We start from the raw sequence: 12,001 nt of genomic DNA, 5'->3' as shown, positions 1-12,001 counted from the left end.
TAATGAAAAAGTAAAAATTTAGGTGCAGTTAAATTCATATGAAGTTAATAATTGAGAGCGATTAAATAATTTAACTGATTTAACTAAATTTTTATCTAACAGCTCTCAGTTATTAATTTCACATGAAGTTAATTGCACTTAAATTTTCACCTAACGAAAAACAAGAAAAAGAAGATATATAAAGCTTTCAGACAAACTAATAATCATATATCTATCTATCTATGAATAAAATCTCTTGTGGGGAAGAAGGTGTTGGAGATAACTAGAGGGAAGGAAATTAAATTAAATAGAGGCGGGTATTCTGAATATTCAGCTTGTTATTATTATTATTCTTCATGATCAGGGTGTGTAGTACGTAGGAATGTTAGTAAAGTGTGAAAATTTAGAAAAATAAAAGAAAAAGAAAGAAAGAATCAGAGAAAAAGAGAGAGAGAAAAAAAAAAGTCCCTAAGAAGTGTGTTTCTTTTGAACAAAGAGAAAACGTTCATTAAGCTGGCTACTTTTTTTTTTAATTTAATTTTGGTTCTCCTTTCCGGGACAAGATTTAAACTAAACTGTCCATGTATAAAACCCTTTAAAGAAAAGACACTGATGAGTTGCTGCAAAATTAGAATGTTTAAAGCAAAATTTGTTTGAGTTGCTGCAAAATTAGAGTGTGAAAATTTTTAAAAATAAAATTTGATGTTATAATTTGAAGTATTTATATGAAATTGAATTGATGGTGTTATTGTGGTGATAAGTGATGAGTGCATGCAAGTTGGTGTGGCCTACATGAATGATGAGAAGAAAGAGACGTGATATTTGGTATGGTTATGTAACATGAAGACATGATGGGTCAATGTAAGTTCAGGAATAGAAAACTACACGTGTTTTGTTTTCCCCTCTCATTCTCATCCTTCATTCACCCTCCACTCATTATCATTCATCATCAACAATAATAATAAGAAGATTTTAACTTTACACTAATTATTCTCTCAAAAAGAAATTATCAATTTATTAGTCTTTTACAACAGTAAAAAATAGACAAGTTCGTCAAATCTCTTATTTTTTTTATTATTAAATATTAAATAATATAAATTATAAAAAAATATTAAATCATATATATAATTTCAAAACCATTTTAATAAATTTATAATTTCTAAAGACATCAAAAAATTATAATTTCTAAATTAATTAACAAACATTAAAGTCTTTATAATTATAAATATGTAATAAACATAATCATAAACTAAGTAGTTTTGAAATAAAATAATAAAAATAACATTGTCAAAATAAAATAAATATTATCCAAAATATATAATTAAACATCTACAAGTTTAGAACATAATCAATCAAACATAAAACATAATCCAATACGCTAAATTAGAACATCTTCAAAAAAAAATTCTAAGCCCAATGAAAAAGCCTATCCTGTCCCATTCCATCAAAATTCACGGTTTAATCGGTACAGATTAGGTGGACTTTTGATGTGTGGCGGTCTCAATTTTCCAGCTCAGCCCACCATTTTTAGCAGGTTACGTAGCCTAGCGCTGTGTGTTTAGGCCCATTTGCTATCGCTAACCACGACAAATAGCGAAATACATGAGCAATTCTATTTCGTTTAGCATTATTTGTTAACGAGGGGGCATACATGTCCACTGTTTATTATTGTAAATGATTTAATTGGTATTTTTTTTTTCATCAAGGACTAATTAGTCCGTAAACAAAATTTTTAAAGATGTAATTATCACTTTATTCTACTATTACTACTACTACTACTAATAATAATAATAATAATAATAATAATAATAATAATAATAATAATAATAATAATAATAATAATAATAATAATAATAATAATAATAATAATAATCTCTTACTTCCATGCTCATCCCGCAGTAAACTAAAGACCTTTGCCGATTTAATTTGGGGTTTAGCTAAATGTCTTTGGTTACTATTAGTATAAATTATTAAAATTTTAATGTAACAAAAAATTAAAAACACATTTTTTTAATATTTTTTGTAAACAAAAATTGAAATAGATTGATAGATAGAATCTTTTTGACATTGTCTTCTCTCTTTCCTATTAATTTGGAATCCCTTTCATATTCATCAATAAATAGCCTCTTGATTTCTTTTTATTCACCTATGATGGTGACCACGTCTGCTGCTGCTCATGTGATGTTTGGACATAGGATTGAGTCCTTGTGAAAAAAATGAGCAGACTTGAGTGTTTTTCTTTTTTTTCCTCCAAAATTAGGAGTAAGACTCAAACAGGAATGGACATATGGAGACGAGCAGAGATCTCGGCTCTCTAATTTTTTTCTTAAAAAATAATAATAATAAGTTATTAGATATGATTTAACTTTTTAAAAAATTTATTTAATATTTAATTTATTATAAATAAAAATCTAACCCAATTTAAATATTAATAATTTTTAATATCTAAAAAATAAATAATAATATTAAAAAATTTTAAAAAAGATATTATTATTAATATTTTTTAATTAAATAAATTTTTTTAAATTTCATAAAGTAGATTATTTTTCTTCTTGTGACTGTCTTTTTTTATTTATTTGGTATTAATTCTCTCTGTCTCAATTGTAACAACTGAAAGATCTTTTTTAGCTATGAATATTGTGAAAAATGACTCCGAAACAAAATGAAAGATGAATTTCTTGCTAATTATTTTTTAATTATATTGAAAAAAATTATTAAAAAATTTTGCACAAATTCTATTATTATCGATGAATTTTATGATACGAAGAATCGACCACTTTGTTAGTAAAAAGTACACACATTTTTTGCACTTTAAAATATATTCTCTATCGGTATATTTTTGTAATACATCTTACATTATATAATTTTTTGCATAATTTTTTAATATTATATATATTATTGACTCCCATAATAATATTTTTGGACTCAAATCTTTAATCTCTTAACTAGTATAGAAAAATTATATTATTTGAATTATAACTAGTTGGCTGCACTTGAATACTTTTATTTTAGGATAAATGAAGTAAATAAATAGTTTGACTTTTAATAGTTACATATTTATCTTGTTTTTAATTTATCAAAATTGTATCCATTAAAGGACATTGCTCATATTGCTGGACATATTAATAAAGAAGTTAGTACGTAAATTTTTTATTCATTTGATTGATTTTATATTATATTTAAAGTAAGTTAATTTTAAACTAGTGTGTTAGAATGGTCATAATAATATTAATCAGATCAATTGCCATTATTGATAAGGTTAGATTAAGATATGAGGTATATTATATTCAACTTTTTTGGTTCAATCAAGTTAATTATTTTATTTACTTTGGGGAATAATTTTTGTAACAAAAAATAAATATCCAGTTGGAACATTTTTTTTTTTGGGTCTGATAGTAGGGGAACAACTTGGATTTTTGGTAGGTGATAGTTGTAAATAAGTGTTTTTTTTTTGTTTTTTGCTATTATATAGTTGTAAATAAGTTATTCTCATCAATGGCACCCAAAAACAAGTAATCAATAGACACTTAACCTCTACAGACCCAAAAAAAAAAAAACATTTGGCCTCCTGAGCTATTGTAAAGTGTAAAGGTAGAAAACATTTCCTATCAAATGCTCTAATGATTCCTTTAGCCAAAACAATAATCTCTAATGATTCTTTAACCCAAAAACCCAACTATTTTAAAAAGTTACCGTATTTCTAACTTTTTGTTACCCAAAAAAGGCTGATTTTAAAAATGGAGGAACATTGTGTGTAATGCATTGATGGCAACCTGGTGTATTTGATTTTTAATATGGATGTTAATTTTTTAAAATTTTAATTAACAAATCTAACCCTCAGACTTAAAGGGTAGTCAAATTACAAAAGAAATCCTACTCTCAAATTTCATTAAGATAAAAATTTTGAAATTTAGTGGAACACAATCCGATTTGTGTTGCCTAATTTGTTGATATCCAATTCCACGTTAAGATAAAACATACCAAATCCCTAAAAATTAAAAAAAAGTATCTATTTTAAAAAGTTTTTCTAATTTCTTTCATAATTGTTTATAAAATAAATGCTTTGAAAAATTTGTAGTTTTTCAATCCAAAATTTTTACATTTAAAATCTTAATCATTATCCTTAAAGCATTTGTTAACTAAAATCAAGGTTGAAATATAAATGTAATTTGGAAACAAACATTGTATGACCTACCAAGTGTAATTCCATGGGCCAAAATTGATTAACTAATATAGTGAACTATAGAAAGAAAACCATGAAAAGTAAAACATAAAAAAAGAAGAATGGGCCTAATATGGGCCTAGTTAATTCTTCCTAGACCCTTCTCCTCCGCCTCCTTTAAGTGATTGCCAAAAGACAGGCCAATTCTTTTGGGCCTCATTCCAGCCCAAAAGAGAGCCTTCCCTCAATGGATCCCAACTTGAGGACACAATCCCATAACTAACCCCCAACAATGCAGACCCAAAGAAAAAGAATGAGACAATGAAAGGCACCCAAGTGGGCACATCAATCTTGAGCCCAACTTTGAGATAGTAAAAGAATGGGAAGAACAAAAGCCCAATTCCAAGTGGGATACCCACTGAGAATCCCATTCTTGATATCATTCTATTGGTTACCACTTCAGGAATCACACCTTCCTCTCTCTCCTCTTCTTCTTGGTATTCTTCTTCCTCTTCATTATCACCATACTCTTCCTTTCTTGGGTTTTTGGTCTTTTTCTTCTTCTTGTTTGAAGAGGCTCCGAACCCCTTGGGGCCCTTCAAGGTTGCATTTATAGGTGAAAGGTGTTGAAATCTCGATTTATGAACATAGCAATCATGAGGCTTCATGTTTCCATTGAAATTATTGACTTTGGAGAGTGTCCATAACTTGTTATTACTCCTAACTTGCTGCATTAGAAATAGAATAACATAATTCTATTATTATTATTATTCTAAGTTGGTAATGTTAATCATTAAAAAAACTACAAACTACAATCACCCAAATTGGAAATGAGAAAAGAACTTCAGCTTGGTTCAATAGATGAACATACATGATAAAAATAAGAGGTATAAAAGGTAAAGAGAAAAGAGAGAAACCTGATGAAGAAATTGAGGAGTGGAAAAGGTGGTGGGAGTTGAAGATGAAGCCATTATATATACATGGGTTTGAAGAGAGTGGTGTTTTGATTATTATAGAAGAGAGAGAGAGAGAGAGAGAGAGACAGAGGTGTAGTGTTTGTAAAGGATAAGGTTGGGAAGGTTATCTAATCTTCTTCACCAATGTGTCTTTCTAATTTCTATAGCACAATTTTACAATAATTTAATTTAATAATTAGTATACTTTTCACCCTCAAAAACATTTTGAATTGTAAAGATTAGAAATTATATCACAAAAAAATATCACAATAATTATTTTTAAAATATATACTAAACGTATTTTATAAACATAAACATTTTTACACTGAGTTACTGAATTTTGGTATTGGAATAACCTTTTTTGCTATTAAAATAGCATTTTTCACTCGGATTCTGCTTATTATGTTTAAAGAGAAAGGTTAGACCAATAGCCTAAAATTGTTCAATAATTTTAAAACACTTTGTTTTTTTTTTTAAGGTTGTGCGAAATTATACGAGAGCGTTTCTTTTAAATAATTTTAATTTATTTTAAGAATTGTTAACAACAATATATTTTTTTTGTATTCGTTTTAAGTTTAAGAATTAGATTTATAGAAATAATTTATTTTTTAAAAAAAGTTATTATGAAAACTAAAATATTTTTATTCACATATCGAAAGATAGATATTTAATATTCTCATATTAAGAAAATAAAAAAATAATATATAAAATTACTATTATATTTCTTATCAAAGATAACATTTTTTTAATTTATTGATATTGTAGATATCTTGAAAATTAAATTTTTATTCCTATATCAACTATGTTACGTATATATAAAAAAATAAAATTTATAATATATATATACAAATGCATACATAATAATTGATTTTGTAACTTATTTTTTGTTTACACATAGAATTTTTATAAAATTATATTGAATAAAACAAATTTATCATAATTTTTTTAAGTATGTCAAAAATATTTTCTATTAATTCGTAATACTAAATTTTTTTTAATAATATTCGGATACAATATCCACTTAGAGTTGTTTGTCTCAATTGTAAAGTAAGAGAAAAGTATTAAATTACTCTTCCACCTTAACTCATGATAATAATTAAAAAAGTTTCGTGGTCTACAAATCCAATCTAAAAGAATACATAAATTCAATTACAATTTTAGTCTTTATTATCTTATCTTTATCTTATCTTTAGTTGTTCTTATCTTATCTTTATTTGTTTTTATTTTTCATAAAACAATGCTCTATATATATTTAGTTTTATTCTCATAGTTGACAATATACAATTCAATCAATCAACAATCAATAAAAATTCTTTTTTTTTCACAATTAAAAGTTGTATTGTAATTAAAAAAACATTTGATGATTTACAGTTAAATAACAAAAATTAAGAAAATTGAAACACTACTAATCATAATTAGTATGAAAATGACATCTTATTATTGACTTGGGAAGTGAGCTGAGCAACATCATTCGATTCTGACTTGAATACTATGGAGAGGTAAATTGAATTTTTTGGTAATATAAGAAGAGCCTCTGCCTCTTTCGCTATTGTTGCTGAATCACTGATTATGGTAATCTTTCTTATTATTGTGGCATTTTTTATGACATGCTCGATAAATTTGACCTCTTGTTCTTTTCCTGTGAATCCTTTTATGGTTGCAAACTTTAATGTGTGATTCATACAATTGTACAGGTTGTTCCTCTCCCAAAACAATGACGTTGGAAATGACAAACAGATATTATCATAAGAATTATTTGCATCCGCAGAACATTCGTCTTCCTCTACCGGCGGTATTGTTATTTCAAGAGTTTCAAGGCAGAGGGATAATCTTAATATGTAGGAAAGTGCCATAGATTCTCTTATGTTATTCAAATCCAAGTCAATTGAGGCAATCAGTATATTTTGAAAAATGTTGAATGAATTATATCCCAAAAGATCACTGCAATATTCAAAAATATCTTGCGTTTTTAAAAGAGGTTGGCCATTTGATCGCCGGATATGCATTCTTTGAGCAATTGAGTTGCAAGAAACGTGGAAAATCCTCATGTTAACTGTATAGATTTTCAAACTCTTTGGTGGACACATTAAAGAATCAACAACCAAGGTTTCAAGTCTCTCAACATTGAGATCAACCTCATTCACAATCAACCACCCAAGCTCCAAGAACTTAAGCCATGGATTGTTGATCTCAAGTGTCTTAAACCCCTTTGACTCAACAATACTCAAATTCTCCAAACCCAAACATTTACCTAAAACACCATTGATAACGTCATCACTCATACGCATGTTCTTCAACTTTAGGATTTTTAATTTCCAGCCACACCCATTAAAAGCTTCTGGCGTTGACATAGTCATCGTGTAATTGGTCAACTCTAATGAATTCAGGTTTAAAAAATTCATAGGGCGAAAATTAAATTTAACTGTTTTAGACCCCATAGAAAAAAAAGGAGGTTTAGGTTCTGGAACCAAATACTCACATTCTAATCTCAAAGAATTTATCTTTTTGAATTTATTCAGAACAAAGTCAACCCAAAAGTCCAATTCGCCAACGGCAATGCTCCTAGGAAAGTGTTTGAAGCTAACACTTGTTAAATCACCAACATAGCTATTAAAGACCATACTTATGACGGTGCCATATAGGCTACCAGTACCAATTTGTCTTTTCGCAGGCAATATGGAAGGTCTTGACATGGTAGTTTCATCGAATTCGAGGTGTTCGGCATGCCTCCACAATTCCTGCCATGATTTCGCCAGGGTGCTTGTCCTCACGGCTTCAGCGACAGAGAGGGAAGAGATGACCATAGTCAACAGCTCGTTTGGGAGGTCGCTGAGCCTATCTGACGATGCATGAAGGGTAGTTTCATCTTCTTCTTTTCTCATGATTTTAGTTTCGCTTGCCATTGAGAGGGAAGCTTGTTAGTATCTTACGTGAAAGAATAAGAAAAGAAAAGAAAAGAATTTTTATTGATTGTTCAATGTTGTAAATTATTAGAGTAAAATTAAATATATATAGAGCATTGTTCTATGAAAGATAAAAGTAAATAAAGATAAGATAAGAACAATTAAAGATAAGATAATAAAGACTAAAATTGTAATTGAATTTATGTATTTTGTTGGACTGAATTTGTGAGTCACGAGACTTCTTTATTGTTATCAATTTATCATGAACTAAGATGAAAGAATAATTTAATAAAAAGTATATACTTTTATAATTATTATTGATTAATCATTTATATAAGAAAATTTCTGTAATTTCATAATATACAAAAGCTATAACGCAAATTTATATTTACACAATAAAAATTTTCAAAGATATATAATTAAAAAAATCAAATTTACGACCATTAATTCAAAATATTTTTCTATCAAATATTTTAAAATTCAAGCACTGCAATCGTAATAAACAATCATTTTACGAGCGATTTATAGTATTAAAATATTTCATATTAATGCAAAAGTTTAAATATTTAGGGAAATAATGTTTGATTATTTTAGTGAAAGTTTGATTTTTTTTATTCTTCAACTAAGAAAGTATTCTATGATTTTACTGTAAAATATTTATTAGTTTATTGTCAAAAATTTTAATTAATTTAATTGATTCATATAATAAAATTAATATTAAATTACTCTTCCACCTTAACTCATGAAAATAATAAAGAAGTCTCGTGATCCACAAATTTAGCCTAACAGAATACATAAATTCAATTACAATTTTAGCCTTTATTATATTATCTTGTCTTATCTTTATCTTTATCTTATCGCTAGTTATTCTTATCTTATCTTTATTTGCTTTTATTTTTTATAGGATAATGCTCTATGTATATTTAATTTTATCCTCATAATTTACAACACACTTCAATTCAATTCAATCAATCAACAATCAATAAATTTTTTTCATTTTTTTTATTCTTTCACAATTTTATCAATTAAAAAACACAATTCGATTTGAATTTGAATTTTTTTACATCTTTCGGTTAAAATCCATTGCTAAAATTAAATTCCTCATAAATTATTTAATATTATATATATGTGTGTGTGGAGTTATGTAAAAATTGAAAAGCATCTAATAAATATGTGCATGTATAAATTAATAATTTTGTTAGATAACCGACAAGAAGTGTAATCTACTAAATAGTGACCTTCTTAAGAAGATATTTTTGCATGTCAAACAAATTTTATCACTCCTTGATCTTCACAATTCGCATAAAAAGGTGGAGCATTCCGGGGTCGGTGGTTTGAGAGGGAAACAGCTGTGAAACATTTTCTCAATTATTGCTAATAAAAAAATATTATATATATAAAAAATAATCATCAAATTAATACTCTCTTTTTTAGTGTTTATTTTTTACAACAAAAAATTTAAAACACTATTTAATTAATATATAATCTAATATTTTCGTGTAATATATATGATATATTCTAATAATTTAATTTTAAACAATATTATAAATTAATCTTTAAAAAAATTTTAGTCAAATATTCTAATTTTTAATAAATTTTAGTTATTAAATAAATTAATCTTCATATAACATCAAATTATTCTTTTATACGAAAGAATTAATTTAAAAATTAATTTATCTAACTTATTATTAAAAGTTGACCTAAAAAGTGATTTTTCTAATAAAATAAAAAAATTAGAAACCGAAGATAATTAAAATTATTAAAAATTAAATTATCCTAAAAACTGATGTAAAGCATCTCAATTTAAAAGTCCAATAATTATAACAAGTTGTAGATTTTTTTATAAAAAAAATTACTTTAATAAAGACACTAAATTTTTTTAAATATTTATATATGTTATGTTATTGTTGGACATTTTTATTAAGTTGATTAATAATTTATTTTTTAATAAATTAGAATAAAATTGATTTATTATATCAATAATAATAAATTCAATTGTCTGCATTATAATTATTAGACCCAGTTTGATCCAATTGAATTACACAATCTAAATTGAATATCTTTAAATTTTTTGATAAAAATTTAAAAATACAATTAAATTCCAAAAAATGAATTTATTGTTATTCTTATAGAAAAAAACGATTTTATTCTAATTTGTTAAAAAATTTAAAAAAAACTAATTCATTAATACATCCAATAATAATGCGACACTTAAGCATTTTTACAAAAAAAAAAACTTTTTACGCGTTATTACGAAAGCATCCCTAAAAAAAATGCCACTTTTTTTTATAAAATTTGTGGATATTAATATGCTTATCCCCAAAAGCACATGATGAAGCAATAATTGACCAACTCTGAAACTTGAAATCTTGTTGACAGTGATGACAAGTTGAGAAGCTATGGCAGATTCAATGTTGAGGGTGGAGCATATTGCAGGAAAAGGAAGAGGCCTTGTAGCCTCTCAAGCTCTCAAAGCTGGTCAAATTATCCTCACTGAACCCCCTCTCATTCTCTATTCTTCTTCCCCTCTTTCTTCTTCTTCTTCTTACTGTGATCACTGCTTCAGAACCCTGCTACCTACTACTCTTCTTTCATGTCCTTCTTGTCTCAACCACCATTTCTGCAGCAACAAGTGCCTCTCTACTTCCCTCAATTCCTCTCATTCCTCCACTATTTGCCAAGCACTCTTATCACTTCAACATTCACCACTGCTTCAACAACACCATCAAGTGCAAGCGCGTTTTGTTGTTGCTCTTCACAACCTTGCAGTTTCTGAGATCAACACTTTGCTTTCTCTACATGGCACCCCAGATGATTCTATCCTTCAAGATGCAAACTTTCTTCATGATCTAATCTCACCCCTTTTTCCCAACAAGAAGCTTAGTGTTGATCTTGTTGCTCAGGCTCTTGCAAAGGATAGGATCAATTCCTTCTGCTTGATGGAGCCTTATAACCCTAATGGACCTCAGAGATCAATTAAGGCATATGGGATATACCCAAAAGCCACAATGTTTAACCATGATTGTGTTCCCAATGCTTGCAGGTTTGATTATATGGACACTACTTATACTAATACTAATACTAATGACATTGTTATTAGGTTGATTAAGGATGTTGATGAAGGAGAAGAGATTTGCATAAGCTATTTTAGGATTGGGAGGGATTATGCTACAAGGAAGAAGATCTTGATGGAGGATTATGGGTTTGTTTGTGGGTGTGAGAGGTGCAAGGTTGAAGCAAGTTGGAGTAATAATGATGAGATTGATGATGATCATGATCATGTGCCACATGTAAGGTTTCTTAAGAAGTATGTTTGTAATATCAAGAATTGTGGTGGCACTTTGGCACCTCTTCCTCCAAAACATGATGCACCGTTTAATAATAATGTTCTTGAGTGTAATTTTTGTGGCAATTTCAAAATTGATGATGATGATGTTATATAAAGGTGAAAACTCAGGTGAAGAGTTGATATCTGAGAGGCGTTAGATAAAAATTTAGTCAAATTAGTCAAACCATTTAACAATTCTTAGGTATTAACTTCACATGAAATCGATTGTATCTAAATTTTCACCTTATATAAAACATATATGATATTGTATTTTGTAGAATGTCCTAGTATTGACATATTATGGTTTAATTAATACCGAATAATAAGATAATGTTATGTTAAAATTAAGTTTATGAAATTAGTTACATTTTTTTGTATTTATATGGATTATTGGTTAAAGATTAAATAAAAAATTAAGAGTTAGCCATTTTAATTTATTTGAATAAGTATTTTTGGTGAGTAATTTAGTATTTTTAATATAATAGTCTAATACTATATTTTAAAATATTACTGATCAAGTACCGAATAAAAATAATAAATAAGTTTTTAGATACATGCACATATTCACAACTTTGCACGTCTAGTTCATATCATGTGTGTTTTGGCTCACATGATGGTTGTGGTGGTGGTTGTTAAATTCTAAGAAGTTAAAAGTATTGAACTTTAGAATATA

General features: G+C 27.1%; 3 protein-coding genes across 3 annotated transcripts; 1 reads left to right on the top strand and 2 right to left on the bottom strand.

The window, feature by feature from the left end:
- Window positions 1-4,110: 4,110 nt before the first annotated feature.
- LOC112800102 (protein PAM68, chloroplastic-like) lies at window positions 4,111-5,474 on the bottom strand. Its single transcript, XM_025842187.2, has 2 exons — window positions 5,059-5,474; window positions 4,111-4,869 (listed from the first exon to the last, which is right to left on the bottom strand). The coding sequence occupies exons 1-2, from the start codon at window positions 5,110-5,112 to the stop codon at window positions 4,285-4,287; spliced, it is 639 nt and encodes a 212-aa protein (XP_025697972.1). The 5' UTR covers window positions 5,113-5,474; the 3' UTR covers window positions 4,111-4,284.
- Window positions 5,475-6,512: 1,038 nt separating this feature from the next.
- Window positions 6,513-7,979, bottom strand: LOC112799896 (putative F-box protein At3g29830). The gene is made up of 2 exons (XM_025841886.1): window positions 7,577-7,979; window positions 6,513-7,348 (listed from the first exon to the last, which is right to left on the bottom strand). Exons 1-2 carry the CDS (start codon window positions 7,977-7,979, stop codon window positions 6,513-6,515), a joined length of 1,239 nt encoding a protein of 412 aa, XP_025697671.1.
- A 2,125-nt stretch (window positions 7,980-10,104) lies between these two features.
- On the top strand, window positions 10,105-11,608 carry LOC112800101 (histone-lysine N-methyltransferase ASHR2-like). The gene has a single exon (XM_025842186.3). The coding sequence runs from the start codon at window positions 10,400-10,402 to the stop codon at window positions 11,441-11,443; it is 1,044 nt and encodes a 347-aa protein (XP_025697971.1). The 5' UTR covers window positions 10,105-10,399; the 3' UTR covers window positions 11,444-11,608.
- Window positions 11,609-12,001: the final 393 nt, after the last annotated feature.

This window comes from Arachis hypogaea, chromosome 5 (assembly GCF_003086295.3).
Source record: "Arachis hypogaea cultivar Tifrunner chromosome 5, arahy.Tifrunner.gnm2.J5K5, whole genome shotgun sequence".
In the NCBI taxonomy this organism is placed as follows: Eukaryota; Viridiplantae; Streptophyta; class Magnoliopsida; order Fabales; family Fabaceae; genus Arachis; species Arachis hypogaea.
This window is presented reverse-complemented; position numbering and strand designations above follow the sequence as displayed.

Excerpts from the sequence above, each read along its gene's own strand:
- LOC112800102 (XM_025842187.2), bottom strand. The coding sequence starts at position 5,112 with ATGGCTTCATCTTCAACTCCCACCACCTTTTCCACTCCTCAATTTCTT. Across the intron at positions 4,870-5,058 it reads CTCCTCAATTTCTTCATCAG|CAAGTTAGGAGTAATAACAA; the intron begins GTTTCTCTCTTT and ends TTTCTAATGCAG.
- LOC112799896 (XM_025841886.1), bottom strand. The coding sequence starts at position 7,979 with ATGAGAAAAGAAGAAGATGAAACTACCCTTCATGCATCGTCAGATAGG. Across the intron at positions 7,349-7,576 it reads AAATTCTTTGAGATTAGAAT|GTAAATGTTTGGGTTTGGAG; the intron begins GTGAGTATTTGG and ends ATGGTGTTTTAG.
- LOC112800101 (XM_025842186.3), top strand. The coding sequence starts at position 10,400 with ATGGCAGATTCAATGTTGAGGGTGGAGCATATTGCAGGAAAAGGAAGA.